At 36.5% G+C, this 25,433-nt stretch overlaps 1 protein-coding gene across 1 annotated transcript in view; it reads left to right on the plus strand.

The window, feature by feature from the left end:
- The window catches only part of NF1 (neurofibromin 1), a 293,241-nt gene that overhangs the window by 99,043 nt on the left and 168,765 nt on the right, over positions 1-25,433 (plus strand). The window contains 6 exon segments of the mRNA XM_021704331.2: positions 6,138-6,311; positions 6,777-6,899; positions 7,145-7,219; positions 12,606-12,737; positions 20,353-20,487; positions 24,407-24,520. Of these exon segments, the coding sequence (XP_021560006.1) occupies positions 6,138-6,311; positions 6,777-6,899; positions 7,145-7,219; positions 12,606-12,737; positions 20,353-20,487; positions 24,407-24,520 (753 nt within the window).

A 25,433-nucleotide genomic window follows, 5' to 3' on the forward strand; every position in this document is an offset into this window, starting at 1 on the left:
CTGAATATGTCTGTGAAGTCCATTTGGTCCAGTGTGTCATTTAAAGTCTTTATTTCCTTGTTGATCTTTTGCTTAGACGATCTGTCCATTTCAGTGAGGGGGGTGTTAAAGTCCCCCACTATTATTGTATTGTTGTCGATGTGTTTCTTTGCTTTTCTTATTAATTGCCTCTTATAATTGGCCGCTCCCATGTTAGGGGCATAGATATTTACAATTGTTAGATCTTCTTGTTGGATAGATCCTTTAAGTAGGATATAGTGTCCTTCCTCATCTCTTATTACAGTCTTTGGTTTAAAATCTAATTTGTCTGATATAAGGATTGCCACCCCAGCTTTCTTTTGGTGTCCATTAGCATGGTAAATGGTTTTCCACCCCCTCACTTTCAATCTGGGGGTGTCTTTGGTTCTAAAATGAGTCTCTTGCAGACAGCATATCGATGGGTCTTGTTTTTTAATCCAGTCTGATAGTCTGTGTCTTTTGATTGGGGCATTTAGCCCATTTACATTCAGGGTAACTATTGAAAGATAGGAATTTAGTGCCATTGTATTGCCTGTAAGGTGACTGTTACCGTATATTGTCTGTGTTTCTTTCTGGTCTATGTTGCTTTTAGGCTCTCTGTTTGCTTAGAGGACCCCTTTCAAGATTTCCTGTAGGGCTGGTTTCGTGTTTGCAAATTCCTTTAGTTTTTGTTTGTCCTGGAAGCTTTTTATCTCTCCTTCTATTTTCAATGACAGCCTAGCTGGATATAGTATTCCTTTTTTTTTTTTTTTTTAAAGATTTTATTTATTTATTTGACAGAGAGAGACACAGCGAGAGAGGGAATACAAGTGAGGGAGAGGGAGAAGCAGGCTTCCCACTGAGCAGGGAGCCCGATGTGGGGCTCAATCCCAGGACTCTGAGATCATGACCTGAGCCAAAGGCAGACGCTTAACGACTGAGCCATCCAGGTGCCCCTGGATATAGTATTCTTGGCTGAATATATCCTGCCAGTCCTTTGTGGCCTGCCAGGTCTCTGTGGATAGGTCTGTTGCCAATCTAATGTTTCTACCATTGCAGGTTACAGATCTCTTCTCCCGAGCTGCTTTCAGGATTTTCTTTTTGTCTCTGAGACTTGTAAGTTTTACTATTAGATGTTGGGGTGTTGACTTATTTTTATTGATTTTGGGAGGGGTTCTCTGTGCCTCCTGGATTTTGATGCCTGTTTCCTTCCCCAAATTAGGGACGTTCTCTGCTATAATTTGCTCCAATATACCTTCTGCCCCTCTCTCTCTTTCTTCTTCTGGGATCCCAATTATTCTAATATTGTTTCGTCTTATGGTATCACTTATCTCTTGAATTCTGCCCTTGGGATCCAGTAGTTGTTTATCTCTTTTTCTCACCTTCTTTATTTTTCATCATTTGGCCTTCTATATCACTGATTCCCTCTTCTGCCTCATTTATCCTAGCAGTTAGCGCCCCCATTTTTGATTGCACCTCATTAATAGCCTTTTTGATTTCGACTTGGTTAGATTTTAGTTCTTTTATTTCTACAGAAAGGGTTTCTCTAATAACTTCCATGCTTTTTTAAAGCCCAGCTAGTATCTTTAAAGTGATGATTCTGAACTCTAGATCCTACATCGTACTAATGTCCGTATTGAGTAGGTCCCTGGCAGTCGGTACTACCTCTTGTTCTTTTTGTTGAGGTGATTTTTTCTGTCTTGTCATTTTGTCCAGAGGAGAATAGCTGAATGGGAGAACAAAATGCTAACAGGGTAACAACGTCCCCAGAAAATATACTCTAAACAAATCAGAAAAGACCTGAAGCCAGGGGAAAAGAAAGGGAAAGAAAGAAAAAAGAAAAAGAAAAACAAAAGAAAAAGATAAAAACAAACAAAAACAGAACAAAAGAAAAAAAACAGAATATGATCAAATATGATCAGGCTGATGCATAGATTTGTGCCACACACTGGACTTTGGGTGTATTTTGGTCTGTTAGAAGAAAGTGCCTCCCAAAATTTAAAGAAAGAAAAACTTATGGGGTGCCTGGGTGGCTCAGTCATTAAGCATCTGCCTTCAGCTCGGGTCATGATCTCATGGTCCTGGGATCGAGCCCCGCATCAGGCTCCCTGCTCCGCGAGAAGCCTGCTTCTCCCTCTCCCACTCCCCTTGCTTGTGTTCCCTCCTTCGCTGTGTCTCTCTCTGTCAAATAAATAAATAAAATCTTAAAAAAAAAGGAAAGAAAAATTTATGTATGTACAAAAATAAGGGTTGATATGAAGGGATGGAATATGACTGTAAAGTTGAAAATTATAAAAAATTTTATAAAAGGAATTGATAAGTTGTTTGGAAAAAGAAAGAGGATTTAAAGAAAAAAGAGAAAAAAAGGGAGAGAATGTGATCAGGCAGGAGACTAGAACAAAGCCATATACTAGAGATTTAGGGTATATTTTGATCTGTTAGAAGAAACTGTATCCCAAAATTTTAAAGAGAAAACAACTTCTATATATATGCCAAAAATAAGGGTAATTACTATAGAATATGTTTCTAAAAATGAAAAATAAAAATGTTTTTTAAAAAAAGGATTGATATGATGTTGGTTGAAAAAGGGAAAAAGAAAAATTCAAGAAAAAAAAACAGTTAAAAAAGCAATTAACTTTGAAAAACAAAAGAATCATGGTAAAAAAGCCATGGATTTTATGTGCAGTATTCCCCTAGCGCTGGAGTTCTGCCGGCTCATTGATCAGTAAACTTGGTCTTGGCTGGCTATTCTTGCTGATCTTCTGGGGGAGGGGCCTGTTGCCGTGGTTCCCAAATGTCTTTGCCGGAGGCGGAATTGCCCTGCCCTTGCCCTGTCCGGGCTAAGTAATCTGCTCGGGTTTGCTCTCGGGAGCTTTTGTTCCCTGCAAGCTTTCCCTACAGCTTTGTAGGACGAGAGTGAAAATGGCGGCCTCCCAATCTCGTTTCCTCCCGGAGGAAACGAGAACTCGGGGCCCCACTCCTCAGTGTGCCCCCAGAGAAAAGCAGTCAGTCACTCCCGTCTCCCTGGTCTCCGGCCGCACTCCATGTTCACCCAGCCTGTGACCGAGCGTTTCTATCTCTGGCACCCGACCCCGTGTGGAGTCTCCAAACCCAGCAGATCCCTGCGGTGCGCTCCCGCGCTGCTCCTCCCCGGGGAGGAAGGGGAGTCTCCCTGGATCTGCCGCTTGTTGGGTCCCTGCTGGAAGAACAGTGGCCCGACTGTGCCGCGGATCACGGTTTATGGCAACCCTGAGCTGAGAGCCCGCGCCTTGGCTCTGTCTCTGCAGCCAGCTTCCCCGCTCCCATACCTGGGAGCTCTGCCGCACTCAGGCACCCCGGGTCTTTCTGTGACCCCGAGGGTCCTGAGACCACACTGTCCTAGCGAGGGTTACACCCCCCGCTTAGCCACTGGAGCGACGTCCCTCAGTGGAGCAGACTTTTAAAAGTTCCGATTTTGTGCTCCGCGGCTCTATCACTTGCCAGAAGCAGCTGATGGAGGCCCCCTCCCCCGCCGTCTATCTTCTCGAATATCACCTTGGATTCACTTCTCCGCACGTCCTACCTTCCAGAAAGTGGTCTTGTTTCTGTTCAGAGAGTTGCTGCTGTTCTTTTCTTCCATCTCCTGTTGAGTTTGTAGGTGTTCAGAATGGTTTGATTCCCATCCAGCTGAATTCCTGAGACCAGAGGAAATCCAGGTCTCCTGCTCCTCTGCCATCTTGCTCCACCCCCTCAATTTGAATGACTTTTAATGTTTTTTATTTTCTTTTTCTTTTCTTAAATGTTCTGCCTAGAACTTCCCTAGTAATGTTGAAAAGAAGTGGCAAAACTAGGTATCCGTATCTTGTTCCTACTAGGAGAAAAACTTTCAGTCTTTCACTGTTGTGAGTGTGATGTTAGCTGTGGTTTTTTATATATGGCTGTTATCATGTTGAGGAAATTTTCTTCTATTCCTAGCTTATCCAGTGCTGTTATCATGAGAGGGTGTTGAATTTTGTCAAATGTTTTTTCTGCATCAATTGTAAGGATCATGTGAGTTTTTTTCCTTCATTCTACTAACATGGTATATTTTATTGATTGATTTTTGTTGTTGAACCTTTTTTACGCTCTACAAATAAAGCTCACTTGGTCATGGTGTATAATCCTTTTATATACTGCTGAATTTGGTTTGCTCATTCTTCTTGAGGATTTTTTCATCAATATTTTTAGGGATATTGGTCTGTAGTTTCCTTGTCGTGTTTTTGTTTGGCTGTAGTATTAAGGTAATGCTGGCCTCATGAGATGAGTTAGGAGGTGTTCCCTCTCCTTAAATTTTTGGAAGTGTTTGAGAAGGATTGGTATTAATTGTTCTTTAAATGTGTGATAGAATTCACCAGTGAAACCACCTGTCCTGGGTTTTTCTTTGTTGGGAGGTTTTTGATTACTGATTTAATCTCCTTACTAGTTCTAGGTCAATTCAGATTTTCCTGTTTCTTAATGAATCAGTTTTGGTAGATTGTATGTTTCTAGGAATTTGCCCATTTTGTCTAAATTATCCAATTGTTGGCATATAATTTTTCATAGTATTTTATAATCTTTTATTTCTTTAAAAATAGTAATGTTCTCATTTTCAGCTCCGATTTTTGGTATTGTGGATCTTCTGTCTTTTTTTCTTATCTAGCAAAAGGTCTCTCAAATTTCTTGACCCATTCAAAGAACCACCTTTTGATTTTGATATCTTCCTATTGTTTTTCTATTCTCTGTCTTTGATCTCATCTTTATTATTTCCTTCCTTCTGCTAGCTTTGGATTTAGTTTGCTCTTCTTTTTCTAGTTCCTTAAGGTATACAGTTAGGTTATTGAATTGAGAGCTTTCTTTTTAATGTGTTTCCAGCTATAAATTTTCCTGTTAGCACTGCTTCCACTGCATCCCATTTTTGGTGTTGTGTTTTCACTTTGATTTATTTCAAGATATTTTCTAACTTTCTTTGTGAATTATTTTTCTTTGATCATTGGTGTTTAATTTTCATGTGTTTGTGAACTTTCCAGTTTTCCTTCTATTGCTGATTTCCGGTTTCATTGTGATCAGGAAAAATATTTCTTTTTTTTTTTTTTTAAGATTTATTTATTTGACAGAGAGAGAGAGAGAGAGAGAGAGAGAACACAAGCAGGGGGAGCTACAGAGGGAGAGGGAGAAACAGGCTCCCTACTGAGCAGGGAGGCAGATGTTGGGCTCGATCCCATGACCCTGGGATCATGACCTGAGCTGAAGGCCAACTCTTAACTGATTGAGCCACCCAGGTGCCCCAGGAAAAATATTTCATATGATTTCAGTCTCTTTAAATTTATTAAGACCTGTTTTGTAGCCTAACACATGGTCTATCCTAGATATTGTTCATGTGTACTGGAGAAGAATATATATTCTGCTGTTGTTTGATCAGTTTAGCTTTTGACACATTATATTTGAGAATACATATAAGTGGAGATGCAAAATTTTCATTTAGGAGAAAAACAGAGGGAGCAATTTGTTAGTGAGCTGCAAAGAGGGCTTGAGATCACAAGAATGGGTAACTTTTTGTGAGCAACAGAATTTATTTATTTTTTATAGATTTCATTTATTTATTTGAGATAGAGCAAGAGAGAGAGAGCACAGGCAGGGGGAGCAGCAGGTTCTCCACCAAGCAGGGATCCCGAAGTGGGGCTCGATCCCAGGACTCCAAGGTCATGACCTGAGCTAAAGGCAGATGCTCAACCAACTGAGCCACCCGGGTGCCCCAGAACAGATTTTATTTAGAGCAATAGAACAGCCTTAGGTATATCCTTAGTTGGAAGGCTAAAGGTTGAATATAGCCTGGAGTTTAGAAATATTTAAAAAGAGAATATAATCAGCTGAATTCAGGGTTGAGAAGTCAACTACCTTGTTTAGGAAGGACTGTGTTCCTTTAATAATTCAACAAAGAAAGTGAAGAACAGATTTTATTTTTTTTTAGATTTGAGAAACATGTGAATGATGACAACTACTTAAATTGTGAAATTAAAAATTGGAAATACCAATTATGTAGTTTTAGAATATAATTTTTAGGGGCTGATAATTAGACAAATCTGAAATGTTAGAAACTGCACATTAATTAACTAGAAACTTCTTTCTATATTTGAATTCTATAGAAGTTGTTTTTGGACAGTCTACGAAAAGCACTTGCCGGCCATGGAGGAAGCAGGCAGTTGACGGAAAGTGCCGCAATTGCCTGTGTCAAACTGTGTAAAGCAAGTACTTACATCAACTGGGAAGATAACTCTGTCATTTTCCTACTAGTTCAGTCCATGGTGGTAGATCTTAAGGTAATAGGCTTGTTATTTCTTTACTACAAACTTTAAGAAAACTAAAGGAAAAATAAAATTCTAGTAAAGTATTATGCTAGATCATTGTCAAAGATCATTGCTAATGCTAAAGGTCTGAATCATCTTAGATGGTAAGTACATAAGACTGCTTTTGTTGTTTGTGTTACTCAGACTAAATTGGCTTAGAATATGATGAAAACACAGAATTAACTGGTTTTCTTAAGTTATCATAAATATTCAGACTTGGTTTTAAAATAATGTAGAATTTAGGGCCTAAAAAGAACCATATCTGGTATAGTAAGAATTTTATCAGAGTGATGAACCACATTAGTGCTTTGTGCTTCTTCTGGCAACTGAATGTTATTTCCATGTATGTGGATATTGTGTTGATATTATTAAATACTAGTAAAAAAAATAACTGCATGATTGTTTAAAGGCTTTTGTTTTCTTTTGGGATTTTCATAGAACCTGCTTTTTAATCCAAGTAAACCATTTTCAAGAGGCAGTCAGCCTGCAGATGTGGATCTAATGATTGACTGCCTTGTTTCTTGCTTTCGTATAAGCCCTCACAACAACCAACACTTTAAGGTGAGAGCATTGGTTTTTATCCAGTTATGTTTACTGATGCTGTTGATCTTTCTTTATAAATATAAAAAGACTAGAAAAGTCAATTGGTATTTCTCAATATTATATATTAATGTTAATTTTAAGACCTTAAGAATTTATTCTGTTTTTTAAAAACTTTTTTTTTTTTCCTGTTTCTCTTTATCCTCATTTGTGTTGAATATTTTTCTCACAGAAATAATATACAGTTTTTTCCTTTGCCTGTGTAGATCTGCCTGGCTCAGAATTCCCCTTCTACATTTCACTATGTGCTGGTAAATTCACTCCATCGAATCATCACCAATGTAAGTCCAAAAGGTATTGCTAAATTACTTAAAATTTTTTTTCTTCCTTTCTTTACTTTTATATTTCTTTTTAAGAAAGACATTCTTGGTTTATAAAAGGTTTTGAACTTAGATGTGTGGTATAGGGAGATTTCTCATAGGGGATTATTATATCTAGTAACTGATATACAATTATATTTTTCATATTCAATTTGACCTGAGGGCCTTTATTGAGAAAAAAGGAGTTAATAGGATCCTTTGGAAAGATTAAACCTAAAATATTTTATTTGCATCAAAAGCTCTTGAGAACAGTGCCACTGAGAATATAATTGAACATTTCATCCCAAAGTCTTAAATATTATTTTAATACTCCTAGCCTTTTCCCAGCATTTGGTATATTCTGACTTGTCACTTTACCATTTAAGTTAAAAGTATTAACTATTTATGGTGTAGGCCAGTATGGTGCATTTTAAAAATGGTAAGATCATATTTGATTGTACTTTTTAGTCCTCCTTAAATAAATGAAATATTAGCACACTTAAATGGAGGTATTGACATGATACAAAAGCATATCAGACAAAATAAGCGAGCTCATTAAAAGGTACTTGTGAAACCTTTGACTCTGATGTGAATACATTAAGTAGAATGATAATGAAACCTTATCAGATTTGGACCATGAAGTTTTAACTATTTAACCATTACAGAGTCTCAATGAAGACAGTTTTGGAAATACTTTGTCTTGAAATCACATGTAGTTTTTCTTAGATATTTGGACTACAAATCTTAAAAATTCTGCCAAATTCTGTTCTTCTGGTTAGGAACAATAATATTTTGAAGGTTCTCAAGCTCTACTTTTATCCATTTATGTGTAAATTGGTCAACTTTGTCTTTTTCTCCCTTAAAAGGGGCTTTATTTATTTGTCTATTTTTTGGTGGGCAGCAAAGCAAGGTTTATTGAGTGATAGTAAAGCAAAGTTTATGAGTGATAGTACAAAGCTCCTAAAGAGGGAGTGGACCTGAAAGGGTTGCCTTAAAAAGGGCTTTACTGAGGTATTTTTGTCCTCTTTAAAATCAAATTCCATTTTTTTTTTTTAAACACATTAGTTTATTTTTTTTTTTTAAATGTTTTATTTATTCATTCATGAGAGTCAGAGAGAGAGAGAGAGGCAGAGGCAGAGGGAGAAGCAGGCTCCCCGCCTAGCAGGGAGCCTGATGCGGGACTCGATCCCAGGACCCCGGGATCATGACCTGAGCCGAAGGCAGACGCTTAACCATCTGAGCCACCCAGGCGCCCTCAAATTCCATTTTTAAGAGTGTATCTCTGATGAGTTAAAAATTCCTCCCCACATTCATTTGCCTTGGATGTGTTTAATTAAACCAAATTCTGCCTCTTCCCTTCTCTTCTCTTCTCTTCTCTTTTCTCTTCTGTTTTTTAGAGAGGGAGGGGCAGAGGCAGAGGCAAAGAGAGAATCTTAAGCAGGCTCTATGCGCAGCACGGAGCCTAACACAGGGCTCCATCTCATGACCTAAGCTGAAATCAAGAGTCGGACGCTTAACCTACTGAGCCACCGAGGCGCTCCTGTTTTCTCTTCTTTTATCCATTCCTGCAGGGGAAAAATAACTCTAAATCTATGTAGTGACACATTTAGTTTTTTCTCAGTGGGGTGCTAGTAGCATTTTGGGCAGGGCAATTCCTTGTTGTGCAGCACTATCTTGTGCATTGCAAGACGCCTAGTATCCCTGATCCTCATTTCATTAAATGCCATTTGGGCCACTTCCCTCCTCCCACCCCCAGACATTATGAACAACTAAAATGCGTTGAGGGAATGATATGTTGCTCAATTGAGTATCCGTGGGTTAAATTATGGGTATAAATAACATGAGATGTTATTTATCCCAAAAGAGGAAAGCTTAATGAATCTGATTGCAGATAAGGTATGTTTGTATTAAAAATTAAAAAAATTTTTACTTTACTTTTGCCAGGGTAGTGAACCAAGACATTGTATCCTCAATGTTTATTTTCAAGGCCATTTTAAGGGGGAAAAAAAAAAAAAAAAAGATGATTTCCCCCCTCAGGTTTATGTGTAATTCAGAATTAAAATATTATTATTTTTCTCCTTTAACTTATAATACTAAAAGCATTCCATTTATTACAGTGGATGGTTTTACATAAATGCTTAAAACTTGTATTAAATAAACCCAAGTATATACTTCTTTGATACTTTGTGGCTAGTTACTTTAATTGTGAAATATTTTTGTCTACAATTGAATATATAGAGCACTTTCAAGCATGGACTTGGCACTGCTGTAAGTGGCTGAGCTGCTCCTTTGTGGGTTTAAAGCATGCCTGGAGTGGTACTTCATGCATGCCTCAGTGTATATGGTGAAGTGGTTGTGCATCCTTCTGTACTCTGATGAGTACTGCATGTGTGAAGGTGGAGTGTGTCTGTACCAGAGGTCACGTCAATAAGAAGTCTATTTTTATAAAGAAAAACCTATATTGGCTAAGTTTTAAAATACTCAGCATCAGTAACCTTTAATGAATAGCTTGACAAAAAGCATAAATTTGAGTATGTAAAGTATCTTAAAGCTATACTTTAAATGATGATACTTTATCATATTATAGAATGTTTGATAAATTGTTTCTTGTTAGGATTGGTTTTTTTCTTTCCTATGGTTTGAGGGTAATAGATATTGAATCTGAAGTACTTTCTGACTGAAAGGACTATTCATAAAGTAACTATGCAGATTTATGGAATTGACCATTACAGAGTCTCACTGAAGACCGTTACGGAAATACTTTGTCTTGAAATCCCATGAAGTTTTTCTTAGATATTTGGACTCCTAAACTTAATTTATTCTTAGTGTAAGATTTCCTTTTTATTGATTCTTGGTTCAATACACCTCATAAGTTCTTTTCTTCCATGGTTCTTTAGCCAAATTCACAGATTTTGTTTCTTACTGTCACATTGTCATATAAAAGTTTTTGATATGTTTTTGAGGTTTATTTAGAATTGATAGTGGTTTGCAGTTTTGTTTTCTTTCTGGGAAACATATTCATACTCAGTTCATAAGTACAGTGTTTAGATCTAAAATATTCTGTTTCTTCCTAAGAAATCTGAAAATCTGTTGACTATTTGAATTTTATTATATTGTAGACTTCTGTCAGCTTTGAAAATGGTACTCATAGTACTGTCACTTTTTTTATTATGGCATGCTATAAGAGATGAATTATAGTTATAAGATCTGTGTTACGTACTTAATATTTATTGGGTTCCTTTAGGTTAAATTAGGTATGTTGTTAAAATTGGGAAATTAAAGAAATAGTAATACACATATGTGACCCAGATATCTTAGCAATCAGTGGGACATGCTGTAGCTGTACAGTACTTGGTATTCTGGTTTTTTCCTTATGGCAGTTGTAGTTTCCTTATAGATAGCTCACATACTGAGAATGACATGATCTCTTCCTCCTGAGAGTTTGGATAAATTCTGTCCAAGGCACTTGAAAATTTATTTAAGTAATCTCTTGAAGAATTGCCATAGTTTGCTCATACTATGTACTTGTAAAAGTATTGCCATTTGTTTGGCAATAAACTTAGTGTTTTCAAGGAGGAAAAAAAGGAATGTCTACTTTAGTTGACTAGTTTCAGAAGAGACACATTTAGTAACTGCTTAAAACACTATAATTTTTGCCAACTACATGATGCCTAGTTTTTAGTGCATAATTTATTTGAAAGTGTATCTTTAACTTTTACATTAAAACGAATATTTATATTATGAAAAATGGCACTTATGACAATCACTAAATCTTAAGTTAAAATCATGTTATTTTATAGGATGCATCTCGTATGGTGATATGATTTCAGTAACTATCGATATAGCATAATAGTTTGGATAGGATGTTATATGGGCTGCATCTCTCTTTAGTTATTAGTTTCTGACAAGATATTATGGGGTCAGGAGAATGAGTAGTAGGACCCTTATCTCAATGCATTTTGTGATAATTCAGCCTTTGTTATTTTAAGCTGATTAATACAAGCTGTATAAATTTGTAAGTATATGGAAATCAAGCTGTGTTGATTGCTTGGGCAAGTCAAATGACTAAATTGACCAAAGTTTAAAGAGTCCATTATATAACCAAACTAAAATTTGATAGTTTGTTACGAATTAGCTTAAATAAAGTAAGAGTTGGGGGAATAGCAGAAACAACCACATTATCCAAAGAGAATTTATTTCTTCCCTCACAGCTTTTGGGGGCCCTTCCTATAAATAAGAGTTCAGTATTCAAATTGTGTATTTTAAGGTGATTGTATAATTTACTATCCAGTACTTAGAGTTTATAATCTAATTTTAGGTTAAGGTAATATAACTTGATGCTACCTAGAATATTCTTAGAATTATGGGTGAAGAAATCAGAAGTTGAGAATTTAGCTTCATTTTGGATGAGAAGGAGCTTGGGAATAGGGTGTGATGCTCTTAAGTCCTCTTCCTGTGCTAGTTCAGTCATTCTTTCCGGTGCTTCCTATGGAGCCGGGAGTGTAGTAAGTTGGAAGCCTATGTCTGAAGTTGTCCCATGCCTTGTATAATCTCCGTATGGAGTGAAAATTCATCCATTTTTGTATTAACTGATAGACTTTATAGCTTTAGTGATTTTCATAACATAGTAATTAATTTTAAAGTTGAATTAGGCACTATTCAAATAAAATAGGCACTAGAAACTAGAACCAAAGCTAAACAGGTGAGACTGAAATAGACAAATATTTACATAAAATTATTACCTTTAAATCTATTTAGCTATGATCCGTTTGTCTTTGTGGTGATCATTAGTCTTTTTGTGTATTGTACCATCATTGCATATCAATTTAAGATTATAGGTTTACTAATAATTTTATCTCATTTACTAATTTTGTGTTGTACTTATCATTGTTGTTTGTAGGCATATAAGTGATGGTTTGCCACATGTTCCTTCAACATTGTGTTGAACCACTAATCTTTTTTAAAGCTTTGATAGTAGCATTCTTACGTGGGAAAATATATACTATCTATATATGCATATGTTTCTGAAATGTATAAAATGTTAAACTTAAAAAAAGATTGGCTACAGAATTAGCTCTCTAAAGACTGTTTTTCAGATTCATTAGCTTATCAGTTAAAAAAGACAGTCTCATGCTCATGCACATGAGGTGGCAATTTGTCTCATGTTCATTATTATATTTTAAAATAAATATGGGTTAGTGTTTGAATTAAAGATATTATTTGAAGACTTTGGAAATCATGGTGTGTGTTTGCATGGTCTTAGAAAGTTTTTCACAGAAGGATAAAACATAAGGCTACAGTGTTAACCAGAATGTATAACTCATGCAAATTTTACTTTTCGTCTCTTATGGTCTCTGTTTTTCTACAGTCTGCATTGGATTGGTGGCCTAAGATTGATGCTGTATACTGTCACTCAGTTGAGCTTCGAAACATGTTTGGTGAAACACTTCATAAAGCAGTGCAGGGTTGTGGAGCACACCCAGCAATACGGATGGCACCGGTAAGATTCATCATGAATTTGAATCCCACCTTCTCCGTATTGCATTTTCAGTGTCTCTATCCTATTCCTGCTTTTTTGATTATTTTAGAAAATCAAATGAGCCCCTTCTTTTCTATAAGTATGGTATGTTGTATACCGCAGTATTGTTGCAATGCTAGTCCATGGTGTTTGTTTTTCACTATTTCAGTGGGTTGAACTTAATTTTCTTAGAGAAATTTTCTCACAAAATGCTGTTAAATCTTAAATTCCCTTCCTTCCTTCCTTCCTTTCTTTCTTTCTTTTTCTCTCTTACTTTGTTTTTCCTGTAACTTTTCCTAATAAATCAAAATATTTTAGTTTGTTTCTCATCTTTGGGGATGAGTAAGGGAAGCCTGACTCCTGGGTTAGAGTGAATGTTTCTACTAATGCACGGTTTTTGCTCATTGGATGCTGAACATTGCACATAGGAAATTAGAAATAAAATTAAACATTTTTATTTAAAATAAAAGTATTTCATGTTTCAGCAAATATGCTTTGTGTGTTTAAAAATGATAGGCACTTTGATATTGAAGTTTGTGTTTAAACTTAGTAAAAGGAGTGTTTTTAAATTAGGTATCTAACAGATAAATATTCTTAAATGGAATTTTAAAACTTATATGGAACCAATTTAAACAGACAATTACAGATTGTAGAAGTCATTTCTTGGTATTTATGTATAGCAAGAGTATTACACATGGCAACTCTTGACATTGATTGGTGGTGCTTTGTCTTCTGCTTATTTTCTATTTTTATTGGCTGCTGTCGCTCACATGATCAGATGCCAACCAGTCACTGTTTTGCATGGCAGTGGGCTTCTGTGGCTGTAAGTATGACCCATTGTAACTACCTCAGAAAAGTCATTGGTTTCTTTGACTTTTCTGTGTGTAGTTACTGTTATAGTCACATCATGTCATTTCAGATGAAAATGTAGCATGTTTTTACCTATTGGTTTTATCTAGTAAATTAGCCACTTCACATTTATAATTTAAACAGCTTCCTCCCTGGCATGCTTCTCTTTTCCCAAGTTCCCTTACTCAATAAAATATTTTGGTTTAATACAGTTATTGTTCACTCTTATGCAGTCATCAGTAATTGTTTCTGAGGATTATTTATCTCAGACGTTCAAGTAGAGAAGTTTGCTATACCATATATTTTGGGGTTATTTAGTCTAAAAAATTAGAGCCAAAGAACATGGCAATTATGTTTTATTAAGTAAAATAAATAAAATGCAAAGTTATTTTTAGTTGACTTTTTGTGATACCAAGTACTTAATTTTTTAGAAAATTGAAAATTTCACTCTAAGTTAATTGGAGATAAATTTTAAATGATAGTTATTTAAATATCATTTAACTAGACATTTAAAAAGTTGTTTTGGAAAATGACTTAAAATAAATTGTTTAACAATTACTCATTCTAAATATCTTCTAGGAAATTAGAACTTTGACTTTTTTGTTTTAAGTTTTCTACTTATAGAAAATTGATGGCCTCCAACAATAGAAATTGTTAGAAAGTTAATATTCACTTCCACTTTAATTTCAATATACAGTTTACCAGCCATCTGCAATTTAATTTTCTGTGCATGAGAACTGAACGAAAATGAAACTAAATTATTCTTTTGAATAAAGACAAAATTTGATTGGTATTCTGAAAATGTTCCCTACATTTAGAAGTTATTTTACTTCTTAGCTCTACTTATTAACCAATTCTAGGAGCAACATATTGTATTACTGGAAGTTATTTCATAACAGCCATAACTAGACTTCTTTTGGTCCAAGGACACCTATGATAAGAATTTAGTTTTTATTTCCTATTATTCTCTGAAAGTTTCAGTATATATTTGGTTTGTAAAATCATTCTTAAGCTGTTTATGTATTTATATATGTATGAAATTTTTGTTATGTATGTATATGTATATATATACATATGTATATAATTGTACGTAGTGGCTGAAGGAGAGCTTTCTGGCTGATCTTCTTATCAGAAAAAGGAACAGATTTAATATGAAATAATTTTTTAGAATAATAAAATTTTATAATTTAGATGATCCTTAAGGTGAATCTTACCCCTCTTAAACCTGGTGAGTGAATAGTCAGACAACAAATGTGGAAATATTGAGCTCTTCCACAAGCTGCCAGGCATAGTGCTAACACCAGGGAAGCATGACGAACTAAACAGACAAGGCACTTTCTCTCACAGAGATGCCAGTCTTGTAGCTTTTGCTTGAAAACTTCTAATAAAGAGCTCACTACAGGTGGCTATCAAGTCTGGAAACACAGAAATTCATAATACATGGTTTAAATATGTGACATCAGGGTTTCTCAACCTTGGCACTATTGATATTTTGGAACGTTGTAGGGGACTATCTTATATGTTGTAGAATGCTTCGCAGCATTTCTAGCCTGTACCCACTACATGCCAGTAGTACCAGTCCCGCTAGTCCAAAAATGTCTCCAGACGTTTCCACATTCCCCTGGGAGACAGTTGCCCCCAACTGAGAACTGCTGTATTACGTGACAATTTCAGTGGGTTGTCATCCTTTGCATTGCCTCAGATGATTCGTGTCTCTGATAAACCTGAGCCTTTGTCTTGCTGCAGAAGTAGCAGTCATGGAGTTCAATCTGTAAGAAGGCTTTATAAACCATCCTGTATTTTGGAGGTGGATGTATTGTAGGAAAGAGCAGTTTGAAGGTTTTTTTTTTTGTTTTTTTTTTTTAACCAAGATGGACTCATCTCCCTATCACTCCCATTCATCACTGATCCTCTCTTTTTCTGAAGCTCCATAGAAAACTTCTGATTCTTCCATTAAGACAGCACTGCAGATACTTCAATAAAGTTACCCTGTACTCCTAAGGTTTCTTTTTATTTTTATATGATTTAGCATTGGGAGGGATTTTATTACTTTAGCTTTCTTTAAGAGCTTGTGGGCTATGTGTGTGTGTACTGTTTGATCTGCACAAATGTTTAATGAGTGACAAATAGTCACATGTTTAGTGAATAGTTGACATTCATTTCAGTGTCTGTCCAGTTCTTCAGCTGTCTTCCCTCACTTGTGCATTAGCTTGATCAAAGCAGGAGCGCTTTCTGGCTTGTCAGACATTGGGTTCCTGGCCCCTAGAATAGTATCTGGCATGTAGTAGGCATTTAGTACATATTTGTTGAATGAGTGAATGAATTTCTTTCTTGATTTGCTTCTCTTTTGGAAAGAATTCAACCTAACACCTTTTTTTCAATTAAAATGACATATTAAGATCAGATTTTCATGTTCCAGATGTGGTATAATTGAAGAATGCCATTAACCTGCTGTGCCTGCATACCATGTTTCTACTAATATAGTTTAAGATCGCATAATAATGCAATAATAATAATAATCTTGGATTGAGCTCTTTGGCATTTAAGCTTTTTAGTCTTTCCATATGAACATTGAGCCATAGCTTCTCCATTTTATACCTTTGCAGTATTTTTTAGAAGTTTGAAATACTTTTTTTTAAGCACTAATCCTTTACTGTTTTAAAACTAAGGTAGCCAATTAATAATAGATGTATGCATTTTCACAAATATGTGTAATTTATGCACATTTTGCTTCTTAAAGAGATCCTGGCTCAGCAAATGCTCTTACATGCCTGTAATTTAGTCATAGTCTTAAATAAGTTAACAAATGGTTTAAGCCCTTGATAGGCAGCTAAATATTCTGATTAATGAATTTATTGCTGGGCATGACAGCTTCTCTTCTTTGGCCAAAGAGCATGTACCAGCTTGGATTCTTACTAATATCTGTAGTATGGAAGGCCAATCAGTAAATTACTGAATGGATTATTTTTCTTACATTTCTAGTTAAGAAATATATTTCTTCTTTAGCATGTTGTTCCTGATTTTATATAACCCCCTAATGGTCATTAATTAAAAGATATTGAACTGAAAACTTTATTTAACCCTTCCAAGTCCTTACTCCATATTAGGCAGCAGTGTTGGAATAAAATTTATATGCTGATACCTGAGATTAAGAGATGACATAATTGAGGGCACCTAGGTGTCTCAGTTGGTTGGGCAACTGCCTTCGGCTCAGGTCATGATCCTGGAGTCCCGGGATTGAGTCCTGCATCGGGCTCCCTGCTCAGCGGGGAGTCTGCTTCTACCTTTGACCCTCCCTGCTTCTCATGCTCTCTCTCTCTCTCAAATAAATAAATAAAATCTTTTAAAAAAAATGACATAATTGAACTATTAGGTTTTTGAAAATGATTACTGAATAAGAGATAACTATTATATCTGTTACTTGTTCTCTGATCTGTGTTCCTGTGCAATGGCTGCATCAGGGAAGAACAGTTATGCTAAGTTACAACTTAGTAAATAAATTTGTTTAGTGAAAAGTTGATCACTTTGATCTAAGGTGTTACCATGACTTAGAATGAAAAAAGAATAGAGGGGTGCCTGAGTGGCTCAGTCATTAAGCGTCTGCCTTCGGCTCAGGTCATGATGGGATCAAGCCCTGCATCGGGCTCCCTGCTCAGCGGGAAGCCTGCTTCTCCCTCTCCCACTCCCCCTGCTTGTGTTCCCTCTCTTGCTGTGTCTCTCTCTGTCAAATAAATAAATAAAATCTTAAAAAAAAAAAAAAAAGAATAAAATTTAATGGGAGCAAACAGTAAAAGCGGTATTTATTAAGTACATTTGGTAAGATATTTACAACAGGATTATAAATGTAAAAGCAAACGGTATTTTTAAGTTTTGTTTTTCTTTTCTCTAGTGACATTTTTTTTGTTTTGTTTTGTTTTTTTGTCGTGACATTCTTAAGCATTAATGTGTATGTTAGATAGCTGTTTTCCCCTTTGAGGACCAAAACCCTTCAGCGTTCTTGGGCAACTAACATATGCATCTTACACTTAAGCATTGAGAATTGTGGCTGTGTGTAAAGTTATGCATCTCCACTTTTTGCCTTTGAAAGACAGCCCATTTACTTGGACTTTTTTATTATGGGTGCATAGATGCTGGATAGCCTTTATCTGTGTATGTACAGTTTCTCCAAAGAAGCCATACAGATGCCCAACAGGCACATGCTCAACATCACTAAACATCAAGGAAGTACAAATCAAAACCACAGTGATATATCACCTCACACTAGTCAGAATGATTAGAACAAAGACAAGAAATAACAGGTGTTGGCAGGATGTGGAGAAAAGGGAACCCTAGCGCATTGTTGGTCAGAATGTAAATTGGTGCAGACACTATGGAAAACAGTATGGAGGTTTTTCAAAAAATAAAAAATAAGGGGCGCCTGGGTGGCTCAGTCATTAAGCGTCTGCCTTCGGCTCGGGTCATGATCCCAGGAATCAGGCTCCCTGCTCGCGGGAACCCTGCTTCTCCCTCTCCCACTCCCCCTGCTTGTGTTCCTGCTCTCGCTCTCTCTCTGTCAAATAAATAAAGTCTTTAAAAAAAAATTAAAAATAGAGATACTGTACAATCCAACATCTCTACTCCTAGGTATTTATCTGAAGAAAACAAGAACACTAATTTGAAAAGACATGCACCCCTATGTTCATTGCAGCATTATTTACAATAGCAAGATATGGAGGCAACCTAAGTCCATCAGTAGATGAATGGATAAGAAGATGTGGGGAGGGGCGCCTGGGTGGCTCGGTCATTAGGCATGTGCCTTCGGCTCAGGTCATGAGTCCCAGGGTCCTGGGATTGAGTCCCGCATGGGGCTCCCTGCTCCACGGGAAGCCTGCTTCTCCCTCCCCCACTCCCCCTGCTTGTGTTCCCTCTCTCGCTGTCAAATAAATAAATAAAATCTTAAAAAAAAAAGATGTGGGGAAATCGGAGGGAGAGATGAACCATGAGAGACTATGGACTTGAGAAACAAACTGAGGGTTTTAGAGGGGAGGAGGGTGGGGGGATGGGTTAGCCTGGTGATGTGTATTAAGGAGGGCACGTACTGCATGGAGCACTGGGTGTTAGACGAAAACAGTGAATCGTGGATCACTACATCAAAAACTAATGATGTATTGTATGGTGACTAATATAACATAATAGAACTAAAAAAAAAAAAATAGAACTAAAAAACACACTGGAATATTAGCCATAAAAAAGAATGAAATCTTGCCATTTGCAACAATATGGATGGACCATGGGGGTATTATGCTAAGTGAAGTAAGTCAGACAGAGAAGACAAATACCGTATGATTTCACTTACATGTGGAATCTAAAAAACACAACAGAAACAGATTGATAGATACAGAGAACAAACTGATGGTTGCCAGAAGGGAGGGCAGTTGGGGGTGGGGGATCAACGAAAGGTGAAGGGGATTAAGAGGTACTTTATTTCAGTTATAAAATAAGACTTTGGGGCATAATGCACAGCATAGGGAATATAATCAATAATGTTCTAACCACTTTGTGTGGTGACAGATGGTAACTAGACTTATTGTGGTGACCATTTTGGAATGTATTTAAGTATTAAGTCACTATGTTGTACATCTAAAACTAAAAACATTAATAAATAAAGGCATATGTGCCAGAACTTGAAATTTTTATGCCCTTTTAAAGGAAAAGGGAAAATGATTTATAACAATAGAAAGAGGTGGTTTTGTGTCCAGGAGCTAATTGTTGGATTTTTGGTTGAGTAACATTCATAATTATGGTATCAGCACAGCATCTACCGTAGTATCTCTGTAATTGAAGCACATTTTTCATGACTTATCTTTGTCAAAGAGTTCTTTCTCTGTTTTACTAATGTTCTTCAGGCAAAATACATGCATTCTATAACTTGAGAGAGGTGGAATGCCATTGAAGGAAAAAGCAAAACTTAAAATTAAACTATTAAATTACAGAGATTGCCAATATAGCATATTTCATCAAGTCTAAGAAACACTTACTTTTAGTTTTTAACATCTCTGAAATTGGGACTACATCTTATTTGTCTGGTGTCTTAAGTGGTTTTTCATTTCTTGTGGTACATTAATGATGCATCTTACTAAAATTAATGTAGATTCGGGGTGCCTGGGTGGCTAAGTTGGTTAAGGGACTGCCTTCAGCTCAGGTCATGATCCTGGAGTCTCAGGATCGAGTCCCACATTGGGCTCCCTGCTTGGCAGGGAGTCTGCTTCTCCCTCTGACCCTCCCCCCTCTCATGCTCTCTCTCTCTCATTCTCTCTCTCAAATAAATAAAATCTTTTAAAAAATAAAATTAATGTAGATTCTATGCAATATTTGTGTGGGATAAATGTTTGTTAAATGAATAGGTCTGTGTATGTATTTGTGAGCGCTATAGACTAAATATTTTATCCCTAATGTTTTCCACATTTTGGAAAATTGTTCTTTTACTTAGGAGTCAAAGTGTTTAGTGTTTTTAATAAATTGTCACTTAAGCTTTATTAGGTATATATAAGAATAATATAAATATTGCAAAAATAGTTTTCATTTGTTTTTTAAGCTTAGTAATATTAACCTTATACTTTTGGATGTTTGTACTCATACCACACATGGTATAAAATGGCTGTTTTTTCAAAGCTTTTTATAATGGGTTTATTTTTAAAAGTTAGCTATTGTCTTGAATTTGATGTCTGATTTTTATAAGATGATGACATGTTTTTGTTTTTATTTTTAGAGTCTTACATTTAAAGAAAAAGTAACAAGCCTTAAATTTAAAGAAAAACCTACAGACCTGGAGACAAGAAGCTATAAGTATCTTCTCTTGTCCATGGTGAAACTAATTCATGCAGATCCAAAGCTCTTGCTTTGTGTAAGTATTTTTTATGAAACGCCTTGAAATTACTACACTAACTTAATTTGGTTTAAGTAAAATGCCAAGACTTTGGAGATGATTACTAGCTAAAGAACACTCCTGATCCTTTCTGATGATGCTTGAAACCTAAGACATCTTTAAAAAAAACTAACTTACAGAGAAGTTACATTTCTGTAATACTACTGTAGATTTCTTAACCTTTTTTCTTAATTTTCCCTATCATTAAACTAACATATTTTTGTGAGCTCTTCTTTCTTTGCCTTGTGACCAGGTTTTTATTAGTTAGACATTATCCTGGGGTGGGGGTGGAGGTAATGAAGCAAACATAAATCCAAGTCCTTTCTCTTGTTCACAGTTGGTTTTTAAATCTCCAGTTGGGCTTGCCAGACCACTTAGCTTTTTTATTTCCCTTTCTTCTGTCATCAACCTATTATCACTGGCTTTGCCTGCAAATACTATATTGGAAGGAGAAGGGGGTGCAGATGGGTGTGGTTAGCACTTAATTATTGTCATAACTCTGTCTTTGCAGCTTTAGATGGTATTTGATTCCTGAGGGCAGCACTGTGGTACACAAAGTAGTTAGGAACTACCAGATGTAAATGAGTGCTAGTTATATGAAGCGATTAAAAGCATGGGCTCTGGAGACAAACCAGCGATGTGATTTGGGTGACTTAACCTCTCTGTGTCTTCCTTTTCTCAAAACGATGATAATAGTTCGTGTCTCAGAGAGATTGTTAAGAAGCTTGAGATAGTACACTCATGCTTTTAGGAACAGTCTTTAATAAATGCATAATAAGCACCAAATAAATGTCAGCTATTATTACTATTAATAAAAGACAGTTGACATTAATATTAATGTTATTAATACCCCAAATATGACCGTTTTGTATTGTGAAGGTCATAGGATAACCTTTTTAACCTTTGTTGAAGTTGCTGCAGTCCCTGGAGAGCAGCGTCCAGAAAAATTTCTTACTGCTTTGTTTAGCAATAGGTTTTATAAGTGCTGATAAGGTGCTTTCAAATTACTATATATAGGGGTTCATTACTTGATGTCCATATTTTCAAGAGTTCTGTGAACCCCTTGAATTTTAAAAAATGTGTACATGAGTAGTTTTTCTGCAGAGAAACAAAAGAGGAGAGAGGGACACACACAGAATTCCTAAAGGGATTAGTAATGCCAAAGGATGGCCTGTGATATTTTGAATTCTTTAAAGAAGCCCATCCAAATTTGGGAGTTTCATAGAATAAGTTATTAGAATCTGGCATGGAAAATTCCATAAAGTCTTCTCAGTCAGACTATGAAAGTAATCAAATCCCCTTTCTCCTCACGTCTTTGTAGCACAAGTTATTTTCGGTGGGATTTCATCATGCATTTGATGTAATATAATTCACATCGCTCTGCAGTGCTATACGTCAGGGTAAAGAATGCACCAGAGCCACTGGTGCCTTCAGTGTTAAGTATTTCATTAGTCAAAGAACAAGAATTTAAACAAAACTTGCTGTTTTCCAAGGTTGAAATTTAGCCAGAAGTCATTTAATATTGAAATTATTTTCTTTGCTGCCATCTAGTGGTGAAGCAACTTTTCTCGGCGTAACCAAAGGTAAGTTAAAATAGTGATTCACTGTAAATACTTAATTGTAGGGACGCCTGGGTGGCTCAGTCGGTTAAGAGTCTGCCTTCGGCTCAGGTCATGATCCCGAGTTCCTGGGATCAGGTCTCACATTGGGCTCCCTGCTTGGGGAAGCTTGCTTCTCCCTCTCCCTCTTCCTCTGCCTGCCGCCCCCACTGCTTGGGCGCACACTCGCTCTCTCTGACAGATAAGTAAGTAAAATCTTTAAAAATAAATAAATACTTAATTATTTCCTATTTACATGAAGAATTCTAAATTGTAGTAAATAGGAGAAGTGTAGGAATAACTACTAAATGATGTCAGTCATGGTATTTTTAAGGTCATGTGATTTTATTGTCTGCCATCCCTACCATCTCTGCCCTAATGCGTACTGCTCTTATTCTGTCAGCCCTCCTCAAGGCCCAGCTTGTACCCTCGTCTACCTTCCTGTAAACATTTCTTTGCACTGAAGTTAAAGTTATGGTGATGTCTTTAAAAAGCAAATCTTATCATGTCTCTTGCCCAGCTTAGAACCTTTTAGTTGAAATTGCTCTTGGAATAAAGACCAAACTTCAAATAGACCTATAGGGGCATGCAAAGTCTGACTCCCACCTACCACTTCTGCCACATTTAGCATCCTATTTTTCTCTTTCTTTTTAACTGTAGTGGTGCTCAGTCTTCCTTCCATATCACTTATCCCATTCCTTCATACCTTCTCTTGCTGTTCCTTTGGCTTATGATATGCTTCCCTTTCCTCTTTCTATGCATAATTCCAGCTCATTCGGACCTGCTCTCACTACCCGGAGGGAGCCTCCCTGACTGTGCCCCCCTTTCTCTAGTAAGGTGCTCCTAGCAGCACGTACCTTGCAGTTCTTCTCTCGTTTGCAGTTTTACAGTTGTTGGTCTGGTGATTTTATTGATGTCTGTCTTTCCCACCAGACCACATGTTCCAAGAGGGTAGGAAACACATCTTTTTAACTTGCCATGTCTTTGGTATCCAATAAATGTTATTATGTGTGAATGAATCTAAATTTTATAAAGTAGGCTAATAGTTTTGAATTACAGATTTTCTGGGATGAGGGTTTACCTTAATCATTATAATGGGAAAGAATCCACAGTTAGCAAAGTAAAATAGTGGCACACGTTGCATTGGTCCCACTTAAGTGAACCATATAGGGGCGCCTGGGTGTCTTAGTGGGTTGAGCGTCTGACTCTTGATTTCGGCTCAGGTCATGATCTCAGGGTCATAAGATGGAGCCCTGGCCGGCTTCAGGCTCCATGCTCAGCAGGGAGTCTGCTTGAGATTCTCTCTCTCCTTCCCTCTCTGCTCCCCCCACCACCGTCTCTCTAAAATAAGTAAATCTTTAAAAAGAACCGTATATTCTTGAAGTGTAAATAGATGCTTCCAAGGTACAGGAAGCATTTTAGTCTCTTTAGGTAGACATTTGCATTTATATATGCCACTGATTTGCTTACCTTAGTATACAATGTTTTTCCACAATGAAAAAGTACAGGCATCTGGAGGGGTGGATTCCAGCCTTGGATGGATTGGGGCAGATGCTTCATATTAGACAAGAGGATTGCCCAGGGTGATCGTGCCATGCACGTTCTTTGTCTTTGATCAGTTACAAACCAGAGGTATATTATTTAGCCAGTGTAGTGTTAGTGAAAAAAAAATTATCTACTCCTTATATTGATATAATTTCTTAATTAAGAAATTAATTAATTCCTAGTTTTTGTTTTCTTTTCATTAGGATTTTCTCTGGACATCATTCACATGAAGGAACACTATAGATGTAGATTAAGTGAATCCTTAACAAAAGCAGTTTTGACTTTTTTTTTTTTTAAAGATTTTATTTATTTATTTGATAGAGAGATAGAGACGGAGCACAGATAGGCAGAGGGGCAGGCAGAGGGAGAAGCAGGCTCTCTGCTGAGCAGGGAGCCCGATGCGGGGCTCGATCCCAGGGGCCCTGGGATCATGACCTGAGCTGAAGGCAGACACTTAACTGACTGAGCCACTCAGGTGCCCCCAGTTTTGACTTTTAAAAAAATTCCACAATTATTGTATTTTATTGAGCTGTGGTTCACATACCATAAAATTCACCATTTTAAAGTGTACTATTCACTGGTCTTTAGTATATTCACAAGCTTGTGCAGCATCACCACTAATTCTAGAATATTTTCATCACCCTAAAAAGAAGCCTTGTGTACCCATTAACAGGCATTCTCCCTTCTCTTTTCTCTCTAGCTCCTGTCAAGTGGTAGATACAGTTTTTTAATTGAACTTGCTTTTTTCTCTGCAGAATCCAAGAAAACAGGGGCCTGAAACCCAAGGCAGTACAGCGGAGTTAATAACAGGGCTCGTCCAGCTGGTCCCTCAGTCACACATGCCAGAGATTGCTCAGGAAGCAATGGAGGTGAGGGGAGATGAATTCTAGACTCTTGAAGGAAAGGTTGTAACTATGTACATTCTTCATGTTTCTTTCATGTGTGGTTTCTATGAGTGATAAGATGTCATTTATGGACATCTGTCAGAGATGGCATTTCTAGAAATGGTATGTTTGTGTCTGTATGCTGTTTTATGAAGTCTGTGGAGGAAGAAGGGGTTTACTTGCTTTATATCTCTTGTAGCAGAAACATTGTGCAAATTCTGATACTTAATACAAAACCTCAAAATGTTCTGATTGCAGTTGACTTTTTGGAGTTCTTAAAATATATATTGAATTTTAGATTGGGATCTAATTCACATATCATAAAGTTTACTCTTAAAGTATACAGTTAAGGGTTTTTCCGTATATTCACAAGGTTGTGCAGCCATCATCATCACTGTCTAATCCTGAAACATTTTGTCACCCCAAAATGAAACCCTGCCATTCTCCATTCCCTGTCACCCCAGCCACTGGCAACCACTAATCTATTTTCTGTCTTTATAGATTGGTTTATTCTAGCTATTTCATATAAATGGAATCATAGAATATGTGGCTTTTTTATTTCTGGCTTCTTTAACATAATGTTTTCAAGGTTCATCCATATTGTAGCATGTAACAATACTTCATTGTTTTTTATTGCCAAATAATATTCCAGTGCATGCATATATGACATTTTGTTTATTCATCTGTTGATAGACATTTAGTATTATTTCTATTTTTTTGCTATTATGAATAATACTGCTATGAAATTTGTATAAAAGTTTTTGTGTGGATATATGTCTTAGGTATGTATACCTACCAGTGGAATTGGTGGGTCATATGGTTAACTGCTTAACTTTTTAAATGACCAAACTGTTTTCCAAAGTGACTGTATCCTTTTCTGTTCCCACCAGCAGTGTAT

This window comes from Neomonachus schauinslandi, chromosome 15 (genome assembly GCF_002201575.2).
Source record: "Neomonachus schauinslandi chromosome 15, ASM220157v2, whole genome shotgun sequence".
In the NCBI taxonomy this organism is placed as follows: Eukaryota; Metazoa; Chordata; class Mammalia; order Carnivora; family Phocidae; genus Neomonachus; species Neomonachus schauinslandi.